Source organism: Musa acuminata, chromosome BXJ1-3 (genome assembly GCF_036884655.1).
Source record: "Musa acuminata AAA Group cultivar baxijiao chromosome BXJ1-3, Cavendish_Baxijiao_AAA, whole genome shotgun sequence".
NCBI lineage: Eukaryota > Viridiplantae > Streptophyta > Magnoliopsida > Zingiberales > Musaceae > Musa > Musa acuminata.
In genome coordinates this window covers 43,663,164-43,689,917 of record NC_088329.1, presented here as the reverse complement: position 1 = coordinate 43,689,917, position 26,754 = coordinate 43,663,164, and the positions used below count along the sequence as shown (strand labels likewise).

At 38.8% G+C, this 26,754-nt stretch overlaps 4 protein-coding genes across 19 annotated transcripts; 1 reads left to right on the top strand and 3 right to left on the bottom strand.

The window, feature by feature from the left end:
• Nucleotides 1-115: 115 nt before the first annotated feature.
• On the bottom strand, nt 116-5,308 carry LOC103980010 (uncharacterized). 11 transcript variants are annotated; one of them, XM_065142478.1, is made up of 15 exons: nt 5,072-5,307; nt 4,661-4,879; nt 4,374-4,462; nt 4,189-4,285; nt 3,963-4,098; nt 3,271-3,340; nt 3,036-3,122; nt 2,894-2,959; nt 2,703-2,795; nt 2,555-2,611; nt 2,354-2,482; nt 2,168-2,258; nt 1,944-2,032; nt 837-1,030; nt 117-253 (listed from the first exon to the last, which is right to left on the bottom strand). In XM_065142478.1, the coding sequence occupies exons 1-15, from the start codon at nt 5,073-5,075 to the stop codon at nt 157-159; spliced, it is 1,518 nt and encodes a 505-aa protein (XP_064998550.1). In that variant the 5' UTR covers nt 5,076-5,307; the 3' UTR covers nt 117-156. The 11 variants fall into 11 exon arrangements, with proteins under 11 accessions (XP_064998520.1, XP_064998550.1, XP_064998543.1 ...); XM_065142489.1 differs by lacking the exon at nt 117-253 and adding an exon at nt 327-605 and having other exon boundaries at nt 5,072-5,305; XM_065142499.1 differs by lacking the exon at nt 117-253 and adding an exon at nt 327-605 and having other exon boundaries at nt 3,963-4,085; nt 4,189-4,289; nt 5,072-5,302.
• A 726-nt stretch (nt 5,309-6,034) lies between these two features.
• On the top strand, nt 6,035-8,922 carry LOC103980123 (tetraspanin-7-like). 2 transcript variants are annotated; one of them, XM_065151149.1, is made up of 3 exons: nt 6,035-6,201; nt 6,292-6,799; nt 8,487-8,922. In XM_065151149.1, exons 2-3 carry the CDS (start codon nt 6,299-6,301, stop codon nt 8,775-8,777), a joined length of 792 nt encoding a protein of 263 aa, XP_065007221.1. In that variant the 5' UTR covers nt 6,035-6,201; nt 6,292-6,298; the 3' UTR covers nt 8,778-8,922. The 2 variants fall into 2 exon arrangements, with proteins under 2 accessions (XP_065007221.1, XP_018679581.2); XM_018824036.2 differs by lacking the exon at nt 6,035-6,201 and having other exon boundaries at nt 6,242-6,799.
• A 1,628-nt stretch (nt 8,923-10,550) lies between these two features.
• Nucleotides 10,551-14,739, bottom strand: LOC103980011 (probable xyloglucan glycosyltransferase 5). Of its 4 annotated transcripts, none has more exons than XM_009396300.3 (6): nt 14,067-14,739; nt 12,833-13,965; nt 12,306-12,614; nt 11,920-12,210; nt 11,723-11,836; nt 10,551-11,633 (listed from the first exon to the last, which is right to left on the bottom strand). In XM_009396300.3, the coding sequence occupies exons 2-6, from the start codon at nt 13,571-13,573 to the stop codon at nt 10,983-10,985; spliced, it is 2,106 nt and encodes a 701-aa protein (XP_009394575.2). In that variant the 5' UTR covers nt 13,574-13,965; nt 14,067-14,739; the 3' UTR covers nt 10,551-10,982. The 4 variants fall into 4 exon arrangements, with proteins under 4 accessions (XP_009394575.2, XP_009394574.2, XP_009394573.2 ...); XM_009396299.3 differs by having other exon boundaries at nt 12,833-14,157; nt 14,288-14,739; XM_009396298.3 differs by having other exon boundaries at nt 12,833-14,364; nt 14,513-14,739.
• A 4,002-nt stretch (nt 14,740-18,741) lies between these two features.
• LOC135581100 (D-3-phosphoglycerate dehydrogenase 3, chloroplastic-like) lies at nt 18,742-25,574 on the bottom strand. 2 transcript variants are annotated; one of them, XR_010494937.1, is made up of 6 exons: nt 24,964-25,574; nt 22,275-22,651; nt 21,817-21,927; nt 21,475-21,570; nt 20,661-21,395; nt 18,742-18,863 (listed from the first exon to the last, which is right to left on the bottom strand). XR_010494937.1 is itself a non-coding variant. In XM_065142413.1 (5 exons), exons 1-5 carry the CDS (start codon nt 25,553-25,555, stop codon nt 20,724-20,726), a joined length of 1,848 nt encoding a protein of 615 aa, XP_064998485.1. In that variant the 5' UTR covers nt 25,556-25,574; the 3' UTR covers nt 20,602-20,723. The 2 variants fall into 2 exon arrangements, 1 of the variants encoding a protein (XP_064998485.1); XM_065142413.1 differs by lacking the exon at nt 18,742-18,863 and having other exon boundaries at nt 20,602-21,395.
• Nucleotides 25,575-26,754: the final 1,180 nt, after the last annotated feature.

The following is a 26,754-nucleotide window of genomic DNA, read 5'->3' as shown; positions in this document are numbered from 1 at the left end:
ATGAACACCGTCTCGTGTTCTTACCGCATTACACACTGGGGGACAAACCGGGCCAATAAATTATTTTTTTGACTTCAATCCTAGCAGTTCTCCGTTCTTAATCCTACCTGAGGTGACCGGATTCGGATGTTGCCAGTGTCTTGCGACGGTCGCCGGTCACTTCGGTTCTTCCTGCCGCCTCCGTCGTAGCTCGGTCTCGCCGTCGCCGAAGAAGGTTGAGAAGATGAGTTGTGCGGGGCTGATGGCAAAAGATCTGCAGCAGTAGTCATAACTAAAGCATTGTCGTAAAAGACACCGAACTCTGCATGAGCAGATTGACGGATAAATGAACTCAGAAGCAAGAAGTAAAATTGGATAGCTCATATATAATTTTCTTTCACAGTTGATATCTTTCAACAAAATGTAAGATAAGATTAGTTCTGAAGCCTCCACCTCAACAGATGGATTATGTGTTCCCTCAAAATTAAGGAGATTTTATTCAACATATAAATTAATAAATGAAACATTGTTATCACAACATCATTCTCTACTTTTGTGGGGTCTTATTATCCGTCACATTGGCTTCATGTTGCTCCAAATACTCTTTGCTATTCATCTCTGTTAATCTGGTAAATGACAGCACCATTAGTGACTCTAAAATAAGAAACATTATCAGTAAAAAAATCAATCATCATAACATGAAGAATGTTCCTAATATATTGTCTCAAGCACTGAAAGAATGTTAAATCTGGTTTCATATTTTTGGCCAATGAATAAATGCAACAGATTATGATTCTTGTATATATGCATTCATATATGTCCTTAAACCATATTACTAGGAATTAGTTGAGTCATACCTGCTGATGGTGCGGTCTTTGGCGAATCCTAGCTCATTGTCAACGCAAAGATCAATATCATCAGTTTTCTTAGACCGTGAAGAAGACCGTGGATAAATTTTCTGGGCATCCATGACTGTCACAATTCTTTCAAATAACTCAACAGGAGATGCTTCTGCCGTGCACAACAATCTGGCTTTATTCTCATACATCACCTGTTGAAAAGAGATATTACTATTTTCTTTAACCATCTACTTAAATTACTGGTGAACACTCGTAACAGTCAATGCACGAAGAATTGTTTCTCTAGCAAACCATCACAGTTCCTTTTTCTATTAATTAGATCACCAGTGCTTTAGTATCGATATCCACACACACACTCTACAGTCCAAATTGTCACATATTTATCAAGCATGTGCATAAAAAACATTGATAATTCAAAAAACATGCAGAAATATGTCAAATATTATATTCTTACATAACAAGTCAATGTCACAATACAAAAATGAAAATTGTGCTCATGTGCATTACAATTCAGATCTCAGAATGCAATGGATAGCAACACCCTTATTATATGGATAACTATGAGTCGCCAACATAATCTATCAAGTAAATTCGTCATTTGAAAAGCATATTACTTATTCATCATAACTAACAGATGCTAATCATTATTTAAATATTCACCATGAAAAAAAAGTGACCAAGTTCTTGTATAAACAGCCAGCCACCACTAGTTACTTCCATTCTAAATCAATAAACCTAAAAACACCTGGCCGGAATAAAAAATTGGACATCAGAAAAGACTGTCTTTATTTTCCAGTAACTTGTTCAAAACTTCAAACTAAACAATCACTAGGAGATATCAAAAAGCTAATAATCAGTCTAACCTATAATTTAGATTCATATTTATGCTCTATTTTAACTCATAACCCTACATCAGATACATTCTTCTTCTTCTTCACAATCCTTTTTCTCTTATCAAACCTTTCTCTTGTTGAGATATCTGGTTAAACACGTTAGAAGAAAATTCCACAATTTTCAGCATAGCTAATATGGCAAATAGCCGACACTATAGGCTAGATCTATAATCTTCAAATTACAATACTTGAAGGAAAGCTTGAGACGCACATCAACCAATGTGACAAACCTATACGCTGCAGTTCTGTTGTGGATCCCAAACTTGGGAACTCCTTCAAGTGCAAGTGTATGGAACTTCTCTGCACAATAATTTTGAAAAAAATCAAAGCAGGCTATAGGAAATAGTATGTTTTCCAGCACAATAATGAGTGTTATGCCCAAGTATACTACAAATTGCATGTAATTGATGCAGAAGAGGAGTGGAGCTAGCTCACTGAACAATCCAAAGTAGTCTGCTGCCCCCAAAGGTCTGTCACAAAGATCCTCAAAAGGAAAATATGCACATCCATTAGCTCCGAGTGGGACCTGAATGTAAAAAGGTATAAGAATCACCAATCTTCTTTCCTATATGCCATGAAAGACCCAAATGTTATCATGTTTCGAAGATCTATAATTTAGACCTGCAACTTTCGTCCCATTACAACTTCAACAACTTGCGGGCCAGGTTTCTCTGCTCCTATTAACTGATGAAACTTCTCTCTTAGGAGTCCAGAGTACTTCTTCCCGATAAAATAGTAGCCATTCTCTGCCTGCATCAAGTGCAATTGCTGTTAGCGGTTGTGGTATCAGGGCATTTATCAATAATAAAGCACAGAACTTACAGAACCCATCTTTCGGTAGTCCGTTGAAGAGCTAATTTCATGAATTACACACCTTTCCTTTCTCAAATTTTCACAAGATCATCATCAGCTACTAAACGATTATATCTTATAAAACTTAAACCAGAGCCATAAAATAACTATCAGATACCTTCAAGGTTTCAATAAAAGGTAAAAATAGGTCCCTTTGCAAACCACCTTCATAGAGCTGGTCTGGAGCACGATTGGAAGTGGAGACAAGAACCTAGGATTGAAATGTACCACATATGGGAAAGGAATAGAAAGGTGAATGCAGTTTCTAAGCAGAAAAAGGGAAATATCAAGGTAAAGAGAAATACGCACCACACCATTGCTGAACAAATGGCAAAAAAGCCGATTTAATATCAAAGCATCAGCAACATCAGTTACCTATGTGTTTAAGAATCAACAAAGCATCAAGAGCAATATGAAGAAATGATAACCTATCAATAAATTCAGAACATACCATAAATTCATCAAGGCATAGTAGAATGGACTCATCTGAAATCTCTGCTGCAACAACTTCAAGTGGATCTGCTACCCCTTTGTGCATCTAGTATTAAATTATTGAAGGGCCAAGAACGTCAACATATAATAAGTTAAAAGGGGCATAAATGGACTAGTTCTAGTAAAAAAAAGTTTGAGTGCTCCTTAAACCTAGTAAACAAAAAAATTGGAGATAAATATAAAAGTAACCATACCTGTAGCCGGCTATGTACATTCAACATAAAATCATGAAAGTGTATTCTTTTCTTCCTCCAATTAGATGGCCTGCACAAGAAAAGAGTGGAATTAGGCAATAGCTAAATGAAAATTGTGGATAGACAAAGAATATAGATAATATGAAATTTACTAGCAAAAAGAAAAAAATATAGTGTCACTACTTCATGTTTAGTTTTGTCAGGAACTGATAAGGGGGTACAAATGACAAAGATACTGTAAGCCTCTCAGGTGGTGGACCACTCAAAGCATTAATTACTCTTGGATAGATTGAGGTCTATCTGACCCAAAAACAATTGACAGGATGATAAGATCATACACTCTTGATTTAGCTTAATATCCAGTGTACCAAACAAGTGATGATTAACCATACATGTGTGCATGAATGACCGATTGATGGTTGGCAAAAACCCTATTATTCTGGTATATTGAAGAATCCCCATCAGGTGTAGACCACGATGAAATTGGTGAATGTAGAACATGTAATCTTCATTATAGCAATAGTAGCAAGAGAAATGAAAATCACAAATAGATTTTGTTATATGATTTAATCTAAATGTTTCGAACTATAAATTTTCCAGTAATAAAGAGCCTTACGAGCTATGATTTTCCAAAAGACATAAACATGTTAGATTTATATATTGCAACAAGGAAGAACTCAGAGAAGGCATACAATTGATTGAAAAACAAATCCATAAGCATTGTTTTTCCAGTGCCTACTCCTCCATAAAGATACAGCCCTTTAACTGGTGAATAAGTAGACTGAGGCATAAAACGGGACCATAGCCACCTCCTCCTGCATAATGATCCTATTAAACAGTAAATTGCAAATACAAACAGACAATTCCTTGAGAAGATCAACGAGCTGTCACATTCAAGAAATTACTATCTACGCATACCTCCCAGACTTTTGTGATGACTTATATCTATCCAACTGGCAACTCTCTTCATGCTCCACAAGCTCTTCATAGAGCCTTTGCAGTGCTTGAAGTGTGTCTATCTAATGTCACCATCAAGGAAATATGAGAGCATCCAGTGACAATGAATCAAGCAGCGCCATGATTAAGGGATCAGCGGCCCAAACCTGGAAGCTGTCTCCGCCAACAAGTTCGCCGGATGTAATTCTCTTTTCATACTCCAGCAAAGGGCCTGCTCCGCCAACATCACAAGATCCTATTTATAGTAATAGCTAGATATCAAAATAGAGAACGATTGTTTGTATCTTAAAATAACATAACCTAATAGCCAATGTCCACTGGTATGTAGTAAATAGATAATGCCATAACTGAATACAAGTTGCAATACGCAAACAAACTCTGTTGCAGTTGAATAGGAAACAATAAAACAATGTAATAGTGGTCGTAAGAGAACCTCCGCTAGTACACACAGCCCTGAAGAAAAGCAAACTTTGGTTCAGGTATCTATCGGCTTCTCTGCCGACAAGGGCTCCCACAACCGGATGATTCAAAATGGAAACTCTATCGGTTTTCCCCAGTCTATTCGCTGAAATCCCTCCTCGGTGAAACCGATACAAACACCGGACTTGTTGAAGAAACCGTGCTGAGGTTCTCATCAAAATACAGATGGCAGCTGATGAACAACAACAATTAAAACAGGAGTTAGTGCGAAGTAGCAACGGAACATCGTCCCCACGAAACAAACACGATAATTATGATTGCGATCAAATTCTACACCGACTCGAAATCCAGAGCTGTCTCATGTAATCGACGATCTAATCCAACCAAGTAGGCAAACCCAACAACGAAAACTCAAGAATCGCACCCATCCGGAGTCCGATTGTTACCGAAAGAGAGCTCCTGGCGGCTGCAATGGAAGAGATCGAGGGGATTCCACCTCAGTCTTCCTCTCCCAAGTCGAGGCGCCGCGAACGAGCCCTAATTTCTACCCTAACGAGTGGCACTGCAACGTCGCCGTGGGAGGAGACACCCTTTGATTAGTAGCACGGGAAGAGCGGCTGTTTACTGGGGGCAACGGGGGATAACACGAGGAAGGCCGCAGATCGTACGGCTGGAATTCGATGCTCGGTGGTAATAAAGAGGAAGGAGGCCCAATCGTACGGTCAGAATACGATGCGGGGCGGTGTTGTCCTCCATCGGTAGTTGGGTGTTCGTGTTCCGGATATCTACGTGGCACTATTTTTCCGCACGTGAGAATTTTTCGAGTGATATATATATATATATATATATAAAAGAAATGTTAGAAATTTGAAATTTATTATAATAATTTTTTACTCATAAAATGATAATTTTTGTATATTAGATTCACTTATCAAAGGTTAAGAATTTTAATCCTAAATCGAATTTACTTTTTATCACTTACCATTTATATGATAATAATATTAATAGGTATTAAAGAAAAAAGATAAATCTGCATATGGCGATGGCAGTGCGGAAGACGACGACGTCTCTTCAACTTCCGTCGCGGATCACTTAACCGCTCTGTCAACTGCCGCCCACCACTGCTGCTAAACGGTCAACGTTAAGTTAATCTGCCACGAGACCTCGAATACTAGTCTTCTATACGCCTGAAAATTACGTGCTGAGATGGCCCCGTGCATGTTACGTTCTGATTTGCGCGTAAGTTGGGCGCGTAAGAACAGCTCGTTTTTTCCACATGAAAACAGAGGAACGCCTCCTCTGTTTCATTCGTAGCCGATCATAATAAAACCTGGAGAAATAAATAGATAATATCCATAATTAATCAGTATATGTGGATGTGACGAGTTCTAAGCACAATGGACAGTGTTTATAGCTTCTCACAGCATTCAAATCACATACAATAAAGGAGCATTAGATGGGCTTATATCTCCATTATTTGGTAATTATGACAGGGGAAGAATGGTAGTCGCCTTAATGCCAACACTCACCTACGAATACTTCCCTTATATTGAAGTCTCTCTCTCATCCTCTGTTTTCTGTATTGCATCGGCTGCCTGCTCTGCTTCTTACTCTTCTTCTCCTTCCTCCTCGGTGGGTGTGCAGGGGAAGGATGGTGAGGTTGAGCAACGGCCTCATCGGGGCGCTTAACGTCATCACGCTGATGCTGTCAATCCCCATCCTCGGCGGTGGCATTTGGCTGACCCAGCGCGCTGCCACTGACTGCGAGAGGTTCCTGGACGTGCCCCTCGTCGCGCTCGGCGTCTTCGCCTTCCTCGTCTCCCTCGCGGGCTGCGTCGGCGCCTACTTCCGCAACTCCTGCCTCTTATGGCTCTACCTCGTCGTCATGCTCCTCCTCATCATCCTCCTCGTCTGCTTCACCCTCTTCGCCTTCGTCGTCACCAACAAGGGCGCCAGCCACGCCGTCTCCGGCCGCGGGTTCCCGGAGTACCGCCTCGGCGACTACTCCCATTGGCTCCAGAGGAGGGTGGAGAGCGCCAAGAACTGGAGGAGCATCAGGAGCTGCTTGGTGCAGGGCAAGGTGTGCAAGAGCTTGCAGAACCAGAACCAGACGTGGGATCAGTTCATCGACGATAACCTCTCCCCTATACAGGTTGCTGCTTCCTGCTCCTAAAAATCCAATCTTTTTCGCTTTTGTCTGCGTTGCTTCTCTGGATTTCGTGTTCTCTCAAGTGCAAGCTTTGATTTTTAGATTTAGGGAACAACTCCCCCTTGGTATCACGTCTTAAAGATTAGATTTTGGTAACAACTCCCTGTTCTTGTTCCATGAATTGTAAGTGAATTTGTTGCTACAGCCACTCAACGCTGCACTGAGTTTCTAAAGATTTGATTTGTTTTCCTTTATACATCTCTCAATCTTTTGCTCTGAACTACTCTTTTTTCTTCTTCACTGCCTGGGTTTCAGTGTTTTTGCTTTCTGGATAAATCTTCTTGTCTAATTTTAATATATAGATTCTGTCTACATTTTGTTTTCAAATGTTTCTATAAGTTCTTAAGATTTGAGGGATTTCTTCAGTTGTCAAATCGAATTGTTATCATCATTTCTTCAGGTACTTTTCTTGAAACCAGTTACATTTATGCACTGCATGTATTTAGTTTTGTGGATCTGTGGACATACTGTTCTTGTTGAGTCATTTATGTTATTCCCATCAATTAAAACTCCTTAAGCTAAATTCTACCCTTATCTACTGCAATATGTGAATCAAACTCCTATATTCCTTGACAGAATGGAGATGTTCAACCATCCAAGACAAGGGATGGTGATCCCTTGACTCCCTTAGTTTGCTCTCTTTTGACAAGCAGATGAATAGATTAGGAAGAATTTACATGGCATATTCTCTGGCTTTTTCACAATCAGATCACTGTTTGCTTGATGAAATTTAGTAGAGATTCTAATTCTGTGCACATGCTTGTGATGATCTCATATGATGATTCCAGGATTAAAATTTGTTGCACAGAATGTATTCCCTCATTGTCCCAAACAATTTAAGTGGAGTTTGCTGCATGCAAAGATATGCCATAAGCAGCACTAGGGGAGACAAGGATGCAGTTAGATTATGCTTTCAATTGCTCTTAGATCACATACATCTCTGTTAGTTGATGCTGACAACTCCTATTTAGTGGATGCACATTCATCTTTCTCTGTGTTTGATCAATCCCCACCACATTCCTGTTGCCTATTTTGAACTGCAAATAATAATAATTCCATTCTCTTGTGGCTAATGAGCACTCATTTTACATGGATTATATTAAATTTAATGTAACTCCAGATGCATTTCAATTCTTTCTTTGCATACTTCTCTAAAATCCTAGATGTTTTTGTATTAATTATTCTCTAGGCATATTTTTGTATGTTTCAATCATTTTTTAGGCATACTACTCTAAGATTTGAAAGCAAATAGGTCTGCATAAATATGTTCTTACTGTTCTTTATTCTGCTTATCCACAAGGCTTCAAAAAGATTTCTCCAGAGCACTACAATGAATCAACAAGTCTATTTCCAGCTCTTGAATCTAAGTATGTGTTGGTGATTCAAGTTTATGAACATGACTTCCATGTTCAACATGCTTGTCTCCTCTTCTTGCTTTTTCTTCTTATTCTCACATGTAAACACACTATGATTCCAGGCTACATATATTTCAGATGGTTTTGATTCAAATAAACTACACAGATAGAATTCATAATGGCATTCGATGTAAACATTATCATCTATAGTTTTTTACTGAGAAGATACATGTACTAACCTTCTTTTCTGCTTGCATTCTGTCATCTTGGTGCAGTCTGGATGCTGCAAGCCTCCAAGTGCATGCAACTTCACCTACATTAATGGAACTGCATGGACTAAACCTCCTGGCTTTTACTCATCTGATTTGCCAGACTGCAATTCATGGCAAAATGATCCATCCACTCTCTGCTATGACTGCCAATCTTGCAAGGCAGGGGTTCTTGCCAACCTCAAGCATGACTGGAAGAAGATTGCTGTCATTAATTTTGTGCTCCTCATCTTCCTCGTTGTCATCTACTTAATAGGATGCTGTGCTTTCAGGAACGACAAGGATGTCTATTGTTAACCTTGGTTTAGCCGATATGCTTAGGTGCAGCTCTTCCCCATTTCTGTTCTTGTTTCTGATTCCTTTGTGTTACTGCTCAGGATGCAGATGCCATCTTGTTCCATGTATGAATGGTTGTTGACTTCATTGAGAGCTTCTTGCTCCAATTTATTGCTTCATGTGGTTTTGTTAGTATCAGTATGAGTAGTTTTGATCTGTCCATCCGCTGAGTCTTTTGCTGCTGGATTAGCAGTCATGTCATTAATTGGAAATTTCTGTAGAAGATGAGGTGATTGTGATGAAAGGAAATTAGTGACATCTACAAAACTAGTGAGAGAAAAATGAACAGTTTGTGATGAAAAAACTACTGCAAAAGCAAATACTGAAGAGAGATGTGTAGTTTGTGAAAGGAAATTATTGTAGTACAGCAATTGTGATGAGGTATAGATCTTCTGTGACAGTTTCAGGAACAATGTGATATTATAGTAGAGATGCATCAACGAGTTCTACCAGATTCACATGATGACATCCATCTTAGAAATTGACAAAGATCACAGGTTGTGCATGAAAGATACCAGAAGGAACCAATTCTGATACATCATGGCAAAGGCTTGTCCTTTTGTTTCTGACACAAGATGGGTTCATGACCAACCTAAGAACATGCATGTGCTTGTGAGACCATGAACAATCATAATGTAGTCTCTCTCTCTCTTTCTCATCCTTCAATTCCTTTCTCAGCTGCACAAACTGAAGAGGGGCATGAAAAGACTCAGGCATCATCATCTTCTTTCACCTGGATTTCTTGGTTCACATGCTTCTACAATGTAGAAGCTCCAACTCTCACCGCACCACAAGGCAAGTCATGCCCAAGTGCATTGTTCCCAAGAGATGATAGCCTATGAAAAGATTATGATGAAAATTAAGGTCTTACTGTGAGATTCAGGGGCTTTCGGTCTCCGAATCAAGCAGTTAAAACATTTGAATATATCACAAATTTCGCTTAAATGATCACTGGGTTGAACCTAATCAAAATTTGTAGTTGCTTGCAGCCAGACTAAGTATCAGGAAAATGAATCAGAAAAGTACTGCTTACTAAATGAATTCTCCATTTACAACAAGATAGGAAGCACTCTCCAAGGATAGAGCCAAGCATGGGTTAAGTTTCAGAAACTCTATGAATGCATCAAGGATGACAAAGTTTGGTACTTGTTCTTTGAATCTGAGTATTGCAATTGGGATGATCTCAACTATTCTACTTTCAGAAAAGGAATGCAGCATGTTATGACATGAAACTTGCAGTTTAGTTGCAGTGAGCAGTAAATTGAATGAACACATCAAGCTCCAGAAATTGAATGAACACATCAAGCTTCAGCCGACAATAGGAATAGGTTCAGAGTTCTGCAATATACATTGTTATACTCATTGCGGCCAAAATTTCTCATATTAGTATACATTTTCGATATAAGCATCATAGTTAGACAGCTACGCGTGCAACAAAAAAGACAGCAGAGAAATTTAATGCAAGCAGATTAAAAGAGAGGCAACAAAACAATCACATTTAAGTGTTGAATGACATGTCAGCTTATATTTCTACAGCCAAGAGAAGAAAGTCCAAGAAAGAGCCTTCTCAAATTTGATCACTTAAAAACCTTCACATACAAATGGTGCCAACACCCAGTAGTCTTCATGCTTAATCTCTCTCTCTCTCTACAAAAGATTGTAATCAAAACCTCATGATGATTATCTACAGTAGTAGAGAACTGCAACCAAAAGCAGATGATGGACGACAAAATGTTTCATCCAATAATAAACTGAATTATTTCTAGTACACACATAATTGTTACACAATCTCGGTATAATTGATATGTAAGGACCAGCTCTCAACTCTCTCACCATAAATGACACTGGACAAACTGTTTATTTTTTTGTCCCTCAATCTTATACAGGTATATTTAGAGAGAGATTGGGTCCTAGCTCAGCAATAGCTTTACATTTATGAGAAGAATGTCTGTGTAATGGAAGACATCAAATTAAGGAATAACAAAAAAGTCCTAACCAGACTTCGAGATGCATATCTTATTGTAAATGGAGCCACTGTTCCTTGTTGCATGCTTGATATCACAAAGAACATGTATCCGATAGCTATCCATGATGGTTATATAGACAAGAATATGTCTTGGATGAATAAAGCATATATGAGTTTAGCATCTTTTCTTTCTTCTCACATCAGACCATTTGCTCCCCTATTAGATCAAGACCCACGAGAAGAAATGATACTCCTTGAAAGAGCAGGAAGTAGAAGTGAATCCCTTGGGCAGAGAGCAGACTTCTGACTGCAGCAGTGAGGAGGAGAAGAGCAAGAGCTAATTCCTTCTTGTAAAGCTGGTTTCCCCTCTTTGCAGGAGGAGGAGGAGGAGCTTCTTCTTGCTGGTCCTTCAATTTGTTCAGCTCCATGAGCTCGCTCACTGAAACCCCCCTATGTAGTTGCAAATGGCCTACAGGCTTCGAGCATCTTTCGGCTGCCACCAACAGATCAGATTCTGATGACCTTCCTGCCTTCTTTGTGACAATCCATTCGTACGAACTCCCCAGTTGGAATAGACCGACTACCATAGCATTGAACTTGGTCACCGACATGGTGTTCTCAAAGAGAAGGTAAGGAACAATGAAAGGGAAGGATCTTGGGGCTGGTAGAATGTTTAGGAATGACATAATAACAGGGATATAGCAGATTACCCAGAGAGGTAGCTCAGCCTCAGGTACAAACATGGATAGTGGTAGAATTACACAAAACAATGTGAAAGAATAAAATGGGAGGATTAACTTTCTCAAGAGGAAAAAGAGCAGGATTAAATTAGCCTTCTTCCACACAGATATCTGCAAAAGCACAAGAATTGTTCTCTTGAATATATTTCTGCAATGAATGCATTCAACGAGATTGATAGGCTCGTATTAAGATGACGAACCTTGGATTTTAAGATGGCTGGAAGGCATAGACGGAATAATTGCATTGGACCAGAGTGCCATCTGTGCTGCTGTTTTCGGTAAGCCTCATAAGATTCGGGCACTTCACACAGCACCTGAGCAAAAGGGATCAAACATAAGATGTAAGGCTTGTATACAAAGCGAAGCAACGGATGAATTTTGGTATCTCATGGACCACCTTGACATCGTTGAGGAAGATGAACTTCCAACCATTGAGATGTGCACGTACGGCAATGTCCATATCTTCCACAGTTGTCCGCTCCAGCCAACCTCCAGAGTCCTCCAAAGCTTTGATTCTCCACACACCCGCAGTCCCATTAAAGCCAAAGAAGTTCAAGAAAACACCATTCACCTGCTGCTCGACTTCAAAATGGAAGCAGAGATTAATGTTTTGGAGTCGGGTAAGCAGGTTTTCATCCTTATTTACGAAGCTCCATCTGGCCTGAACCAGCCCAAGCTCGGGATTTCCCTGAATCAACAAAATTTTATGAATAGTAAAATGTTGAGAGTTCACTATATGTCGTATACCGATTAGCTGAAATTTTTGTAGCATGTTATCACTACCTTAAAATGTGGAATAGTCTTCTTAAGGAAATCTGGGTTGGGTGTGAAGTCAGCATCAAATATAGCAACAAATTCATAGTCTTTAACATAGTCACAACTCATAGCAGACTTCAGATTTCCAGCTTTATAACCAGTTCGGACTAAACGATGCCGATAGACAATGTTGACACCTCGTTGACTCCACTTGGACACCTCTGCTCTAATTAAGAGCATGATTGTCTCATCATTCGAGTCATCAAGAACTTGAACTAGAACACGGTCTCTTGGCCAATCAATCTGGCACGCAGCAGAAATAGATTGCTCATATACCTGCAAAAGTTTAAATCCAGAATAGGGAAATCATTACTTCTGCAACACATCAAACTGTAGCACCATGAACATATTCGGCATCTGATGCCATAAAATTTATGATAAAAGAAGCTGGAATTGAATAGTATATATACATATATTTGGTACAAATGCAATTATGTGCAGAAGCATCCAATAGAACAAGAATGAAGAATAAGGAGCAACAAAATGTAGATTACCTCTCTCTCATTGCACATTGGAATCTGGATTAGCACCATGGGGTACTCAGATCCTGAACTTTCTACATCATCTGCTTTGAACGATTCACTGTCTATGGTTGGCTTGATCTTCTTCAGCTTGATCCAGAAGCACCCAAGACACAGGATCATTCGATCCAATGATTGTATCATGAAGAGAACGATGCAGAAGTTTGACAAGACCTGAATCGGATAGGCGATATAGTTGGATCTGAATGCAAGCCAACAGAGGTAGGCATTGTGCATCCACCCCTGGATCTCGGTGGTTTCAGGCATATGCAAGCTCTCCGGCAACTGCAAGTTAGGCTTCTTGAAGTGCCACCCCTTCCAGTAGGCAATCATCTCGAGTGCGAGCATGGCGATCGAGAGGACCAAGAAGCCCCTGAGGAACCTGAACAGTAACCTGCCCTTGCCAGGCTTATCGCTCTCTGTGGAGAATCCTTGCCCGAAGAACACCCTCTTCTTGAGGGCGCCGAGCAGCGACCAAAGGCCAGCAGCCAACCAGGCAACGCAGCCGACGGCTCGATGGGCCTTGAGCAGCAAGACCCAAGTGACTTGCTTTGCGTTCCTTCCCCGGCCCTTGTCCGCCGGCTGGAAAGCAGCAGCGTCGGGGCCGTCGACCTCGAGGACCGAGTAGTTGGGATTCTGCATCGTCACGACCACCGGCGTGCCGCTTCGGATCTCCTTCGCCCACCAATCCGAAAAATCCAAGCTTGGGGCCATTTCCTTCCTCTTCGAGAAAGGAGAGAGAAGAATCCCTCACAATGCTCCTCAAACCCTCATCGCTCAGATCCCAAAATGAGAACTTTCTTCAACCCCCAGCATCAGAATCAGATTTTTCTGCAAGGGAAGAACAGAACCATCTGCGCTCATGGCATTCCAAGCGCGACGCAGCTGCTCAAGCGCAGGAAGAGAGCAAGCTGGCCTCGGCTCATGGTTTTGCTCCTCCTCTGCCCTCCAAAGCTCTACAAGACAGCATTGCAGGGAAACGTATCTGCAAGTGTAAAGCTCCAAACCCGGTGGGCTCTAAACAATAGTTCTAAACAATCAAATCCACCACTGTTTTCCCTTCAGTTTTGTTCTGAATTCTGAATGTTACCCCGAGTAAACCTATTCTAAAACCAAACAAGAAAGAAAGATCTCTATCTTCCTCTGTCCAAAGACTACAAACTAAGAAGAGAAACAAAATAAAAAAGGATTTAGAATAGAACTTCACTGGGAAATCTGTAGAAGCATGGCCGCCCTCCGTGGGTTTCAGATCCAAGTTTATAGTGGGCAGAGACAGTCCACTGTCTCAGCTACTTGCTCTGGATTTATAGAGGCAGAGAGAAGACATGAACAGGAAGTTACCATTGCAGTCAAAGCTGAACATGATTTGGGATAAAAGGGCTGCACATTTCGGCAAGCAAAGAACCAGAAAACATTCCTTTTCTTTACCATTTCTCATCTTCCACCTTACTTTCAAGATCTAACAAGACAGGCTGTGCAGGAAGCATCGAAGAAATTGTGGTGACCTGCAATCAAATTTGCTTTGGGAAAGTTCAATCAGATATATCGGATTCAAGCAATATCTAAACAACTGTTCTACATTCTGATTATAAAAGACCGCAAGATATGTCCGCTGACACTCTCTGAACGAATATTCAATGCAAGATAGCATACATTAAACTCGAGTCATTCGGATATACCGCCGATCTTGTTCTCGCAGGTCAATCGACATTGCGGTGATGAAAGCAATGGACCTTTGTTGCAGACAACCACATCAATGCATCATGATAATGACCGGAGAGATGCCTGATATCTTCATTTACTAAGGTTGTGCATTCGATTGGATACAGATCCGGAATATGTTGAAGGAGTGTGGGGACTTTGGGAGGAACCAAGAAGGATTGATTAGGTTATGATATTGGCCATAGTGGCTCTAATATTCTACCGTGAATGCCATGAAAGAAGGAATATTATTGTATTGTGGCCACGCCGATGGATGTGACTGTTACTATCAAATCCTTTTCCCGACGATCTAAATGCACCCCACTAGATTCTCTCGATGCTCACGTGGACCCATTTTATTGGCAGTTTACCCGAGATAAAAGTTGCCTTTTCTATGATTTATCACCGTATTATTATTATTATTATTATTAATGACGACATATTTTTGGTGGACGGCCCAGATTATTTGATGGTGATGTCAGCTTGATGCGGATAGTCGAGTATCTGGCGATGAGAAGGCCACCGACAGCGTCCGCGTCGGTCAACGATCGTAGCGCAGGTCCGAGTCCACGATGACGTGGCTGATCGGCTGCTCATGGATAGGAATGTCGCACACCACAAGTTCCATTTCTCGCAACTTAAATCGTACCCCAAGTCGTATCTCAACAGCCATGACAATTCGTCTCTCTTAAATGATGCAACCTAATCGATTCCAAATGCTTAATGACACCAAACCTACATGTAAGGATGCTATTGATTAGGATGGCAAGGGTAATTTGTACTAATTAGGTAAAATTTCTTAGGGGTGATATAATAATTTGCAACCTTAAAGTGTGACATTAATCGAGGAAAAGGTTCTAATTCAAATGATTTTAGGAAAGGCCGACAAATTTGTTAGTGTTACTCTCATCAATCGAGGATCTAAAGATCATCAATGTATCTACATGGTAAGGCATGTAATTGACCTATCATGTTACAGGCATGACTTGTGCCTCTAATTTACATCTCATTGTCCTTTTCTCGAGGCATTAATTGGTACCATATATATAATATATATTTGTGATCTATTTGAGTACATTAGACTCCCTCCACTTTTGTATTGCAAACTCTATGAAATGTTAGGGGCATCCCAATGCTGAGATCATGCAAGCATGGAAGTAATTATGAGACACTGTTTTGACTTGCCACCGACACTTAGTCAAGTAGCAGTCAACACCTGATACCAGCTAGTGTGGTCAAAATTGGCACATCAACATGGAAGCTTCCAATTGCCTTGTCCATGTTCAAGCAGAAAACAAGTCCATATCCCCAATCTCAATGTACATTAATCTTAGGGACAAAATTGCATATGAATCCCTCTAAAAAATTTTACTGATATGTTGCTATAACTAATACTATTAGTTGATTATTAGCATAATGATATTGAAACTATAATTGACATTAATATCCATCACAAAGGTAAAAATAAATTTAAAAAGTAAAACAGTCATTGATAATTATAAAAAATAATTAATATATAGATATTATATTTTAAATTATTATAATTTTTTTGTTTATATACATATATGTTACATTAAAATCTATAGAGGTAAATCCACTATTTCTAAATTTTCAAAGGATAGATATGGAAAAGTCCATTTTGGTTAATTTTATACTTACCTGATTGTAATACAAAAATAAATTGGTTAGAGATCCAATAAGTGTTGGGGGGGCCAAAGAAAAGGGTGAGGGAACAGCATCATCTGTGACACCCCAATTCCAATTGGATCTTCCCACACTGCCAAAAAAAAATGTTATACCATGCATCACATCTACAAGATCAAATAATTTTTTATAAGCACACAAATCATCACTACCAAAATCCATGTGTACTTGCATCACAAGGTGTTCTACTTTCCTAACTAGAACAAATTATATCACATACTTACAATTGTGACCTAATTACTTGGTATGTAGATTAAGGTACTTCAAACTAAATTTACAAGAAAACATTGAATTGTTATAGCTGAAGCAACCATTCACCATTCTTAAGATATTCCAATTGTAGATGATTGGTGGACTCTTACCTCTTACCTCTGACCTCCATTGATCCTTGTCAGAATCAAGATGAAGCCTTTGTTAAGATGTTTAAGACTAAAAAATTGTGTATGCTTTGATCTTGAGATTAAGCTAAATGTGAGTGACAGATCAATCTCTCTTTCTTTCTCTAATATTTCTTTATAACTGAGCAGGCAGCATGTGAGGCAGATTGTGTGCCAAAATTGAATATTATGAGATGTCTACCTTTGTATGAGATGCACATGAATCAACAGTCATGGAATATGCTCTCTTTATGCTTTAGCTCATTAGAAGACCAGAACTGAATGAGGAAAATCTTGATGAACCAAAGGTTGTGTATAAAGATGAATGATCATTCAAGCCCTCACTATTAGATGATGGAGAGTGATGTTGTAGTTGACCATGGGAAACAAATCAATTCAACAATTACGATTAATATGGAGATGGATAAACACATGATTCAGAAATAGATACAGATGTAGGAATTTTTGGAAGGACACTTCATATACATCAGGAGTCCATCGATGAAAAGGATTTGGGAAGCAATTTGATTGATCCTTTGCCCTTGAATGAGCTCCATGTGAGGGACAATGATATTGTAAAAATAAACCAAAATTCCATCATACAAGAAAAATAAAGAGGTGGCATAAATAATTCCGACTAAATCTCTCTTCGTTGCTAAAGTCAGAACAGAGATAATAATTTGAGGAAAGTAAATGCAGGCAAAAAGAATATATATATTTTACTCCAAGAAACTATTTTATGTACCTCTTTTTCATGAAAAGAAATTTGAGATAGCAACAATGTTCATTGAAAATGAATGATCTTAAATAATTCGTAATGCATGCACCGTCAATGATATTTATTGATGACAATATGTCAACAAATCCAGTTAACTCTTCTATGAGTTAAGTGGCATCTAAATTTTCTTGATAATATACACATCTAAGCCACAAAAAGTGCTGATGTGCTATACTACTCCAAGAACATGAACCCTATCTGTGCGCTTGAAGCAGGCATCAAGAGTTCCAAACATCTACAACTGGAGATATGGGCTTAGGGAGATGGCTTTGTCAGGATGTTAGCAGACAAGCCATGTTGGAAGAGCATGCATCCCTTGATACTGCAAGTGGACAGACCAGACCTGAACCATGGAGAGCACGCATGCATGCATATATGAATGATAAGCACCTTGACAAGAGTATTGAGGTGAACCTGTCCCTACCCAGCCACATTGTGGTGTGGGAGACACTGGAACATGTTTCACATCCAGTGCCTGCTTGGCTTTGGCCATCTGAATAGGAGTTCCACAAAGAAAACAAGGGCTCCAAGATGGTAATGTGCATAGTTGAATACTATATAAAATGTTATTATTAACCACAAAAATGTTATTAGAGTCTAATATGTATTGTGTCCTCTCTTGTCAGTTTTGAGTATTGGGGATTTATCATAATCCAATCTTGGGGATTTATGATAATCCAATTAAGAATCTCGATCATGGTATTTAGGCAGATCATGTGTTTTGAGTCATATGCATCCATCCCCTGTAAATTACACTCATGCTTAATCGATAACTGTGCAATGTTCATCTTATATTTGGACTTGTACTATACACTACACTTGAGTTCAGTTTAATATATTATCTAATTGTATTATATTGAGTTTGCTCTGATAGTTTAAGCGTAGAAACTATATAAAAAAAAATGAATGCTCTTAATTGAATTAAGGATATTATCTTCTACAAAGATAGGAAAATTAGTTTCAATGATAAGATGAGAGGTAAAGACAATCCTAAGAGATTTCACTATAGATAGATATTCAATACTTTTGATTTACCGAAGGATAAAAACAGATCCTCAATAATTGGGACACTATGGTGTTGGCAAAATAATGCATAAATGGTCCAAAGTGCAATAATTGATGGACCCATTGGCTACATCTGTGCCACATTTGGTCACCCTACTCTACATTAGCATGAAGGCAAAATGTAGACTTGGTAAAACAGCACCTTCACAGAAAGCAAGATGATAGAACATTTACTAATACTTCCAAAGGGATCTATCTTGCCCTTAATACAAAGAGTTATGATTTCTACTCAAAAAAATAACTTTTTTTTATAACTCACCGCAAAGTTATGGACTTTACATTCTGTGCAAGAACAAGAGTGAGCAGTAGAAAAAAACCTGAATATTTCAGTCAAGAAGTGCCGTCCATCTATTTTTCAGAAAACATGTTTCTGTCTCATCTGCAAACATGTAGCAAGCGGAGATTTATATGTCAGTCAGGAGCAGAAACATATTAACGGAGTTGCAATGTCTCAGAACTAAAAAACTTAAATTGTACTTGAAGAAATAGCTAAAAATGTAACAGGAAATTAGCAAGAAAGACAGCAACCAATATGCAGAGACTCAGAATCTAAGACAAGTCTTAACAATCTGTTGGACTCGTCACATGCTGGATAGCAGTAAAAAGATGAAAAAACACTCCAAGTTACTATCTAGCATCACAAAGATCAATGATATATCATATTTATTAAATCTCAAATACTGTTGTTGTATCCTCAAATAATTTTCAAATGTTCAGGAAGTTAACACACAATAAAGACTGAGCAAGAAATACACTGAATTCAAGAGACCAAGCAATAGTACTATAGATTTCTGTCTGTGAAATACAACTCTTTGGTTGGCTTTATGAGAAACTAATAGACATAATCCCTTTCAAGGCTAATATTGGTATGTAATCGTTTGGCATTTCAAGCAAGAGAAGGTGCACATAGGATGAATACCTTCCAAGTTTATTGGGAAATCCACAATTATGGAAACAGAGAGAAAGGTACTACTGACCAGCCAGACATTTATTACATAGTGAGCTCAATACAAGCAAAAACTTTTAGTGATAGTTCCACATAAAACTAGTGAATGGACATGGCTTGTTATCCAACATCATGTTAGTGCTTTTTGAGAATGTTACTAATTCCTGAGGAATTAATTATTTTTTTGTTTATTTGATATTTCTAATGAATCTATCAATCATTTTCTTAATTCACTACATACTCTGCATCACATACATATAAAGAGTTGAATATGTGCTATACTAACCCAACAGTCGGCCCCAATTAATCGTGGTTTATGAGATCAAATTTAGGACCAAAATTTAATTTGTCTGCAGAAATAGGTAGTAATTACTTCTCTTCTGTTCATTTTAACTTCTACAGCCTAATTAGCCCTGAGAAAAGATCCTCTTGAAAGTGCCATTATATTGCCAAAATGAAAACAAAAAAGAAAACAACCAATGTGGCTCCATTTCTTTCTGAAGTCCTCTTATACTTCATGTTCTTAATGCACAAACAACAAAACTCAAAGAAACAAGTCACTAGGAAGAATCAAATAGAAATTTGTGTAGGTAGATATAGAGAACCAAATTAATCTGGAAAAGTAAAACAAGATATAGCACAAGAATTCTACAACAGTGCTAGTGAAAATAACTTCAGCACTGCAACAATTACTGCCTCAACCTAGAGACACTCTAAGATACTTTTGACCAACAGAACTGCTCTAAAAGATACAAGTTTGTAGTTATTTAAATTCTTACACTAATAGACTCTGTTAATAAATGTAGACAGAAAATACAGCAGCTCTTTTGCTGATAACATCTGAGAATTAATATCATGAACACAAATTCATTAAATTCCCCAACTATCTGAGAGAATCTGAATGAACCTATTTTGATTTGAGAATCTTATCAAACATAGTTAAATAAAATGTCAGATTAGCAGGACAAAATGAATTATAACCATGGTATCCAAGCGCTATTTTTTTAAGGTGAGAATAAATTGAATAATATGATGTTCAGTAACTAATGTTACCCAACTGCCAATGCTTGAAGAATGCAGGCTACAGCAAAAAGACTATCAAGATAGCCACTCAAAGAAGTATGCATACAAGTACACTATTATATGGAGGCCACCAACCAAAGATGAGCAGTGAAAAATCTATCATTTTATTGCTTTCTTGTCAGGAAGATGGAGACCTCGAGTACTCACTATATCTTGCTCATTTTGAAGTAACTCAGACCCTAAAGGTGTAAAAATACAATGCCTTTCTGACTATAGCTTAAGGAACACAAACTCTTTGATAGCTGGTATTTCACCAATCTTCTTGAGAGTTTCCTTATCTGGCTCCTCATCGACACCAATTGCCATTATGGCCTGTTTCCTTGGTGCAGTCCTACCCACACTCATAAAGCTGATGTTCACATTCTGCTCTCCAAGAATTTTTCCTACCCGTCCAATGTTACCAGGCTGATCAACATTCCTGCACAATATTGCATTCCCTTCAAGGCTTACATCCACACTGAAAGACCCTACAAGGGTAAGGCGCGGTATGCCATCCTTCACCCTTCCTTCCACCACTATATCACCAGAATCAGACAAGGCACTGGCGAATTTAGACTCTACATTTGTCAGATGAATCTGGATCGAGTCGAGAGGGGCCTCAAGAGAGCTGTCACGATAAATCCTCTCTTCACTGATGCGGAGACCTCTCTGCTTGGCAGTATAATCCGCATTGACGATGTTGATGAAGACACTGGATATGGGTTCGATTATTCCCTTTGTGATCATAGCACGAAGAATCCTCGTGTCCAAGTCATCAGGGTCACGTGCTGATGTGTACACAACCTTAACCCCCTTGATGCCACTTCCACCAGCTACTAGCTGGACAGCAAGCCTGCCCAGCTTCTCTGCCAGGATAACACAAGGGGCTAGCTCAGAAAGAACCTGACAAAAAGGAACATAATATAAGCTCGCGGGAAATACATAATGTAAATATTATGGAAGACCTGTCATAAATAATCACCTCAGCTGGAACCATGGGGGCATTCACAGCAGTAGCAGCAAGTTCACCCTTCAATGCCCCGATAACAGCCTCTGCTATTTCTACAGCTACACCTTCCTAAAATTGTTGGTGACAATGTTGCATAAGATAATTATTACAGAAGTCTGCCAATGAGGACATTTGTGAATTCACCAAAACAGAGGTGCTAATTATATTTGTTACATTCTAGTTCTGCTCTAGTAAAAGACAATAAAGGTCAACTTCCAGAAGGGAAATCTCTTAGATGCTTCCACAACAAAGAGGGACTTGAAACAACCACATTCTCTTGTTTATACAATTAAGATTGAGTTTAAGAAGACAGACCTGAGCCTCCACAGTACTAGCTCCAAGGTGAGGAGTGACAGTAACATTCTCATGCATCACCAGTTTACTGTCTTTTGGTGGTGGCTCTACAGTGAATACATCAAGTGCTGCCTGATCCAGTTCATAGTACAATTAGCGTGAGCAAATATTTATGCATGTTTAGCGAATAGTGGTACCTAGGATATTCCTCAATAGGAGCAATATGAACATAAAAAAGTCTGATACACATGCATTATGAAATAGAACAGCCATCTTCATTCTTTCATCTTCACATGTGACTGGTTCACTCTTATGAACAAAACCAAAGAATTAGAAGCAAAAAATTCCCACATCCCCTGAATTATGTTCTTGTTAGTTCAAGCATTCAAGAAATATGTGTAAGAATGTTTCAATTAAGACAGTAGATTATCATAAAAGAAACAAATTGGGAGAAAGAATATGTTACAGGAGAAGCCTACCTGAGCAACTGTCCCATTATCAAGTGCTCTAGCCAGGGCATCTTCATCAATAACTCCACCCCTGGCAACATTAATGATTCTCACTCCTTTTTTCACTTTTGCAAATGTTTCATCGTTGAAAAGCTTTGCAGTAGTAGGAGTCAGTGGCATGTGGAGCGATATGAAGTCTGCAGTGGATATTGCTTCATCAAATGATACAAGCTCTACTCCAATTGCACGGGCTCTATCAGCAGGCGCATATGGATCATGAGCAATCACGTTCATCCCTAATCCTTTTGCTCGTCTAGCAACTTCTGAACCAACTTTCCCAAATCCCATTACTGCTAAAGTCTTTCCTACCAGAGAGACACCAACATATTTGTTGCGTTGCCATTTACCTGAATATCACAAACGCAAAAACATGTCAATAGCAGAACATCAATTTCAATCATACAGTACACATATAACCAATAATAGTAAATTTGATAAGTCCAACAGAATAATAGAATTATAAAAAAACATTAAACACAAAATTCAGTTCAACAAGTAACAAGAAATACCAACTTTTGTATACATCTAACCCGTATTAAATGCCTGAGTCCTTAAATTATGTTAAAAACAATGTATGATATAAATAGACAACTAGCAGATTTTTTTTCCCAGTAGTTAAGAGGAGAAGAAATGGATCTTGGTATTAATAACCTAGTAAAGCAGATGTGTCTGACAATGTTAGTAGGCACACACTATCATCTATAAACATATGGGTCTTTGAAATTAGCATTAGGATATCTTTCTTTTCTTGGATGCTCACATTTTCAAAAGAATCTTGTTTTTTTTCAATTTGACATGATACTACATTCCCTAACATCTAAGCTTGTTAACTCGTGCAATTTTCAAAAAACAGAAAGCTTGCAGGATATAACCCATACAGCACAGATATGGAGGGATAGTAGGGTTTAAAGATATGCTCATATGAAGAGAAAAAAGGTCATTTACAGACATATTTTTGTACATAACATTTGTACAATATAGGTGAACTAAAATCATCTTCGTGATAACCTGAAATAAGACATAACAATATTTCCCAACAATACTTTAGAACATATGTTAGAACATACAAGTTACAGCAAGTGAAAAATCCAACATAAATGGATAATGATAGGAACTGATACATATCCTGAAGCCTTCCATAGATGATGGCCAGTTGTCCTACATGTAAATAATACATTTAACAAATTCCTATTTATAGACCAATGAATTTATGTCATTTTTTACTGTTTGTAAAAAAAATGAATTTTATCATTTTCTCGATGTATATAAACTATTAGAAGTATGATCCATATGTACTGCTATTCATCATATATGCCCTTGTTTGTGTTAACACGTCTAACAGAACCAACGAGACATCTAGAAGAGGAGCATGTATCTGCAGTAATTCTGTAAATAACTTTAAAAATACATGACATTGGACCAGTGAAACAACAACCAAGTATGTCAATAAAAGCACCAGCTGCTGAATAAAAAGATTGTAACAATACATAACCATCAGACAAAATGAATTATCATATTGAACACTAAAACTGTAGGCTTTTACGAAGTTTGGAAGACAGGATAACACTAAAATAAGACCACAAGTTTTAGTCAAGTATCGGACTTCTCTTTAAAATGGCTCACCAAAATGTAGAAGGGACAGGAGATGTCATCAAATGGTATCCCAAGAAATTAGGATCAGATTACCAGGATCACATATCATGAAATGCATCATAAATAATTAACTATGCAAATTCAACACAAATGGTATCTACTTAGTACAGATTTTCCAAAACACATTGATTGTGGAGATCATTTAAATACTCAAAAGTTTGTGTATATGCATGACAAACATAACTTTACCCATTTGTAAAATACCCCACTCACCTCCTGCCTTGTGCTTGGATGCAGTGATGGACCCACAGGTCAGTCCTACATGGACCTCATTGCTGCATTCAATTCTCCAATCAGAAGGAAGGTAGTTGGGATTGGCAGGTAGGTACGAAAAAAAGGGTGTTCCCAGAATCTATATTTTAAAATAAAAGATCTCAGAACTGGTGGCATTGTCATATAAAATTCAGACACTGGCTAACTTCGGCCTAGGATTTCTAAGCAACAGGCCAATAGAAGGCAGCATTTATGTGAATCATAGAATGAAGGGATCTTTTTTATTTCAATAGTCCTTCATAACGTGGGAGGAATTTTATCATAGGAGAAATGCATAATAAATAAGCCATGAAGACCACCAAATTAAAATAAAGAAAGCAAATCACATAAAATTGGTACAACCAAATCCCATCGTACTTCTACAGTTCCTACATCTCACAGAAAATAATTAGCTACCAGACCAGAGATCCACCTACTTTTTCTGAAACACAAGATCTTTTTTCTCTCAATTGGTGATAAAATCTGAGAAATTTAGCAGCCATAAGACAATAAAAAACTAATCAGAGGAAATCACAAGAAAAAAGGTTCAAAAATTCGTATGTTAGTTACAAACAGTCAATAATGGAAAAAGTTAAACGACAGATCTAAGGAATCACTTGTCTGTTCCCATCCAATGATCAAATATTGCTCTCCTTACCGCATTCAGCAAATCAGATCTAAACAAAATGCAATGAGACGGACAAGAACAATAACTGGAAGAAGAAGAAGAAGTGGGAAAACATGAAGTGCTTACCGGCCTTCATGGAGGCGTCAGCCTGCGCGACGTTCCTCGCCATAGCGACAAGCAGTGCGATCCCGTGCTCGGCAGCGGCAACCGTGTTCGCGGCGGGCGCGTTGACGACGAGGCACCCGCTCTCGGTGGCAGCCTGGAGGTCCACATTGTCGATCCCCACCCCGGCCCTGCCCACCACTTTGAGCCGCCCCTTGGAGGCCTCAAACACCTCCGGCGTCACCTTGGTCCCGCTCCGCACGATCAGCGCATCGCAGAGCGAGATCTTAGCGCAAAGCTCCTCGAGCGAGAGGTTGTACGAGCAGTCCACGTTGGCGAACTTCCGAAGCAGAGCCAGCCCGGCCTCCCCGAGCTTCTCGGCCACCAGAACTGTCGGCCGTGCCGCCGCCTCAATCCGAAGTCCCCGTCCAGCGCTCCGCAGGGTCCAGTGGTTGGTGGGGTAGGAGAGGCGGAGGCCGAGGAAAGGTGAACGAGAGCGAGCAAAACGGAAGGAGGAAGAGGAGAAGGAGTAGAGGGCACGGGTGGTGGCGGAGGGCCGGAGGAAGGCTTCAGGGGCGGCGGCGGAGGGCAGGGGAGCGAGAAGAGCTCCGGCCATCGGCTTCTTCTATGGCTACTTGAAAGGATGGGTTAAAAGCCGGTAGGGTTTAAATAGTGGCACGGATATAGATAGGACAGTTTTGCATATAAGCGCTTCTACAATGTAAAATTGCACCAAAAATGCATCAACACATTTACAAATATAGGTTCGTAGTATTTAACATATCAATGACAGCCCCATTCGAGCAGTGCTGATGGAGTTCTTTGTAATTAGTTAATATCAGAGGACAACTATGCGATTAGGCACTACAGAAGCGTGTTTCTTTGATTTCTCATTTGAAAAGGTCTGTTATGCAAAAAACACCGGACTCCCGTGACCGCCCGACCGCGCCCGCTCGAGCCGTAGTATTTGTAGTACATGGGATCCACGCACCGCCGGTGATCACCTTAGGACAACTTCTGGGCTTAAACAATACCGGATCCCCTGTCCCAGTCGATTCACCAAACAGGTGAAAAGGAGTAGCCATTGGTTTCAAATGATGTGGGTCCTACATGTTCTTGCTTCTTTAACCAATGACATGATGCCATCCTATCTCAGAAAGATTCTCGCTTTTTCCCGATCCGAATAGGATATGTAGTTTTTATAGGTGAATAGAGACTTTGTATATGTATCAAAATACTCTCACATATTCAAAAAAATAATACAACTAAAAATTAAATATTTAAATATTTTTATTTTTAAAATAATAAATATACAAATTTGTAATATCGAAGATAAATTAGTTTATATTATACATTAATCATTTTTTTTTCGAGTATTTTGGTATAGACTTTTTGTGTGTTTTATATAAGTGATAAAAATATTATAAAATACTGTAATTAGCATAAAAATCAAGTTTTTACATGTTCTTATTATCAAATCAATAAAAATACTTTTTAGAAATCTCACAATGGATGAGTTTTAAATCTTAGTTATAATATTTTTGTAGGATTATAGGATTTTTATGGATATGCTAAAAATATTGTAACTCTATGATCGTAAGGGTGGATCTCTCCTCAGGCATAATTGATACATTCGGATTCAAATAAAGATCTAAATGATTAATTATATTATATGTTAAACTAGTTAGTAACCATGGTTAATACTTATTACATTGAATTTATTGAAGATGAGGTTGCCATTTGTATATATTGTTTCAAAGATAGACATGTAAAACTAAAAAGGAAATTATACACTGTTGATACTTACATACTCAT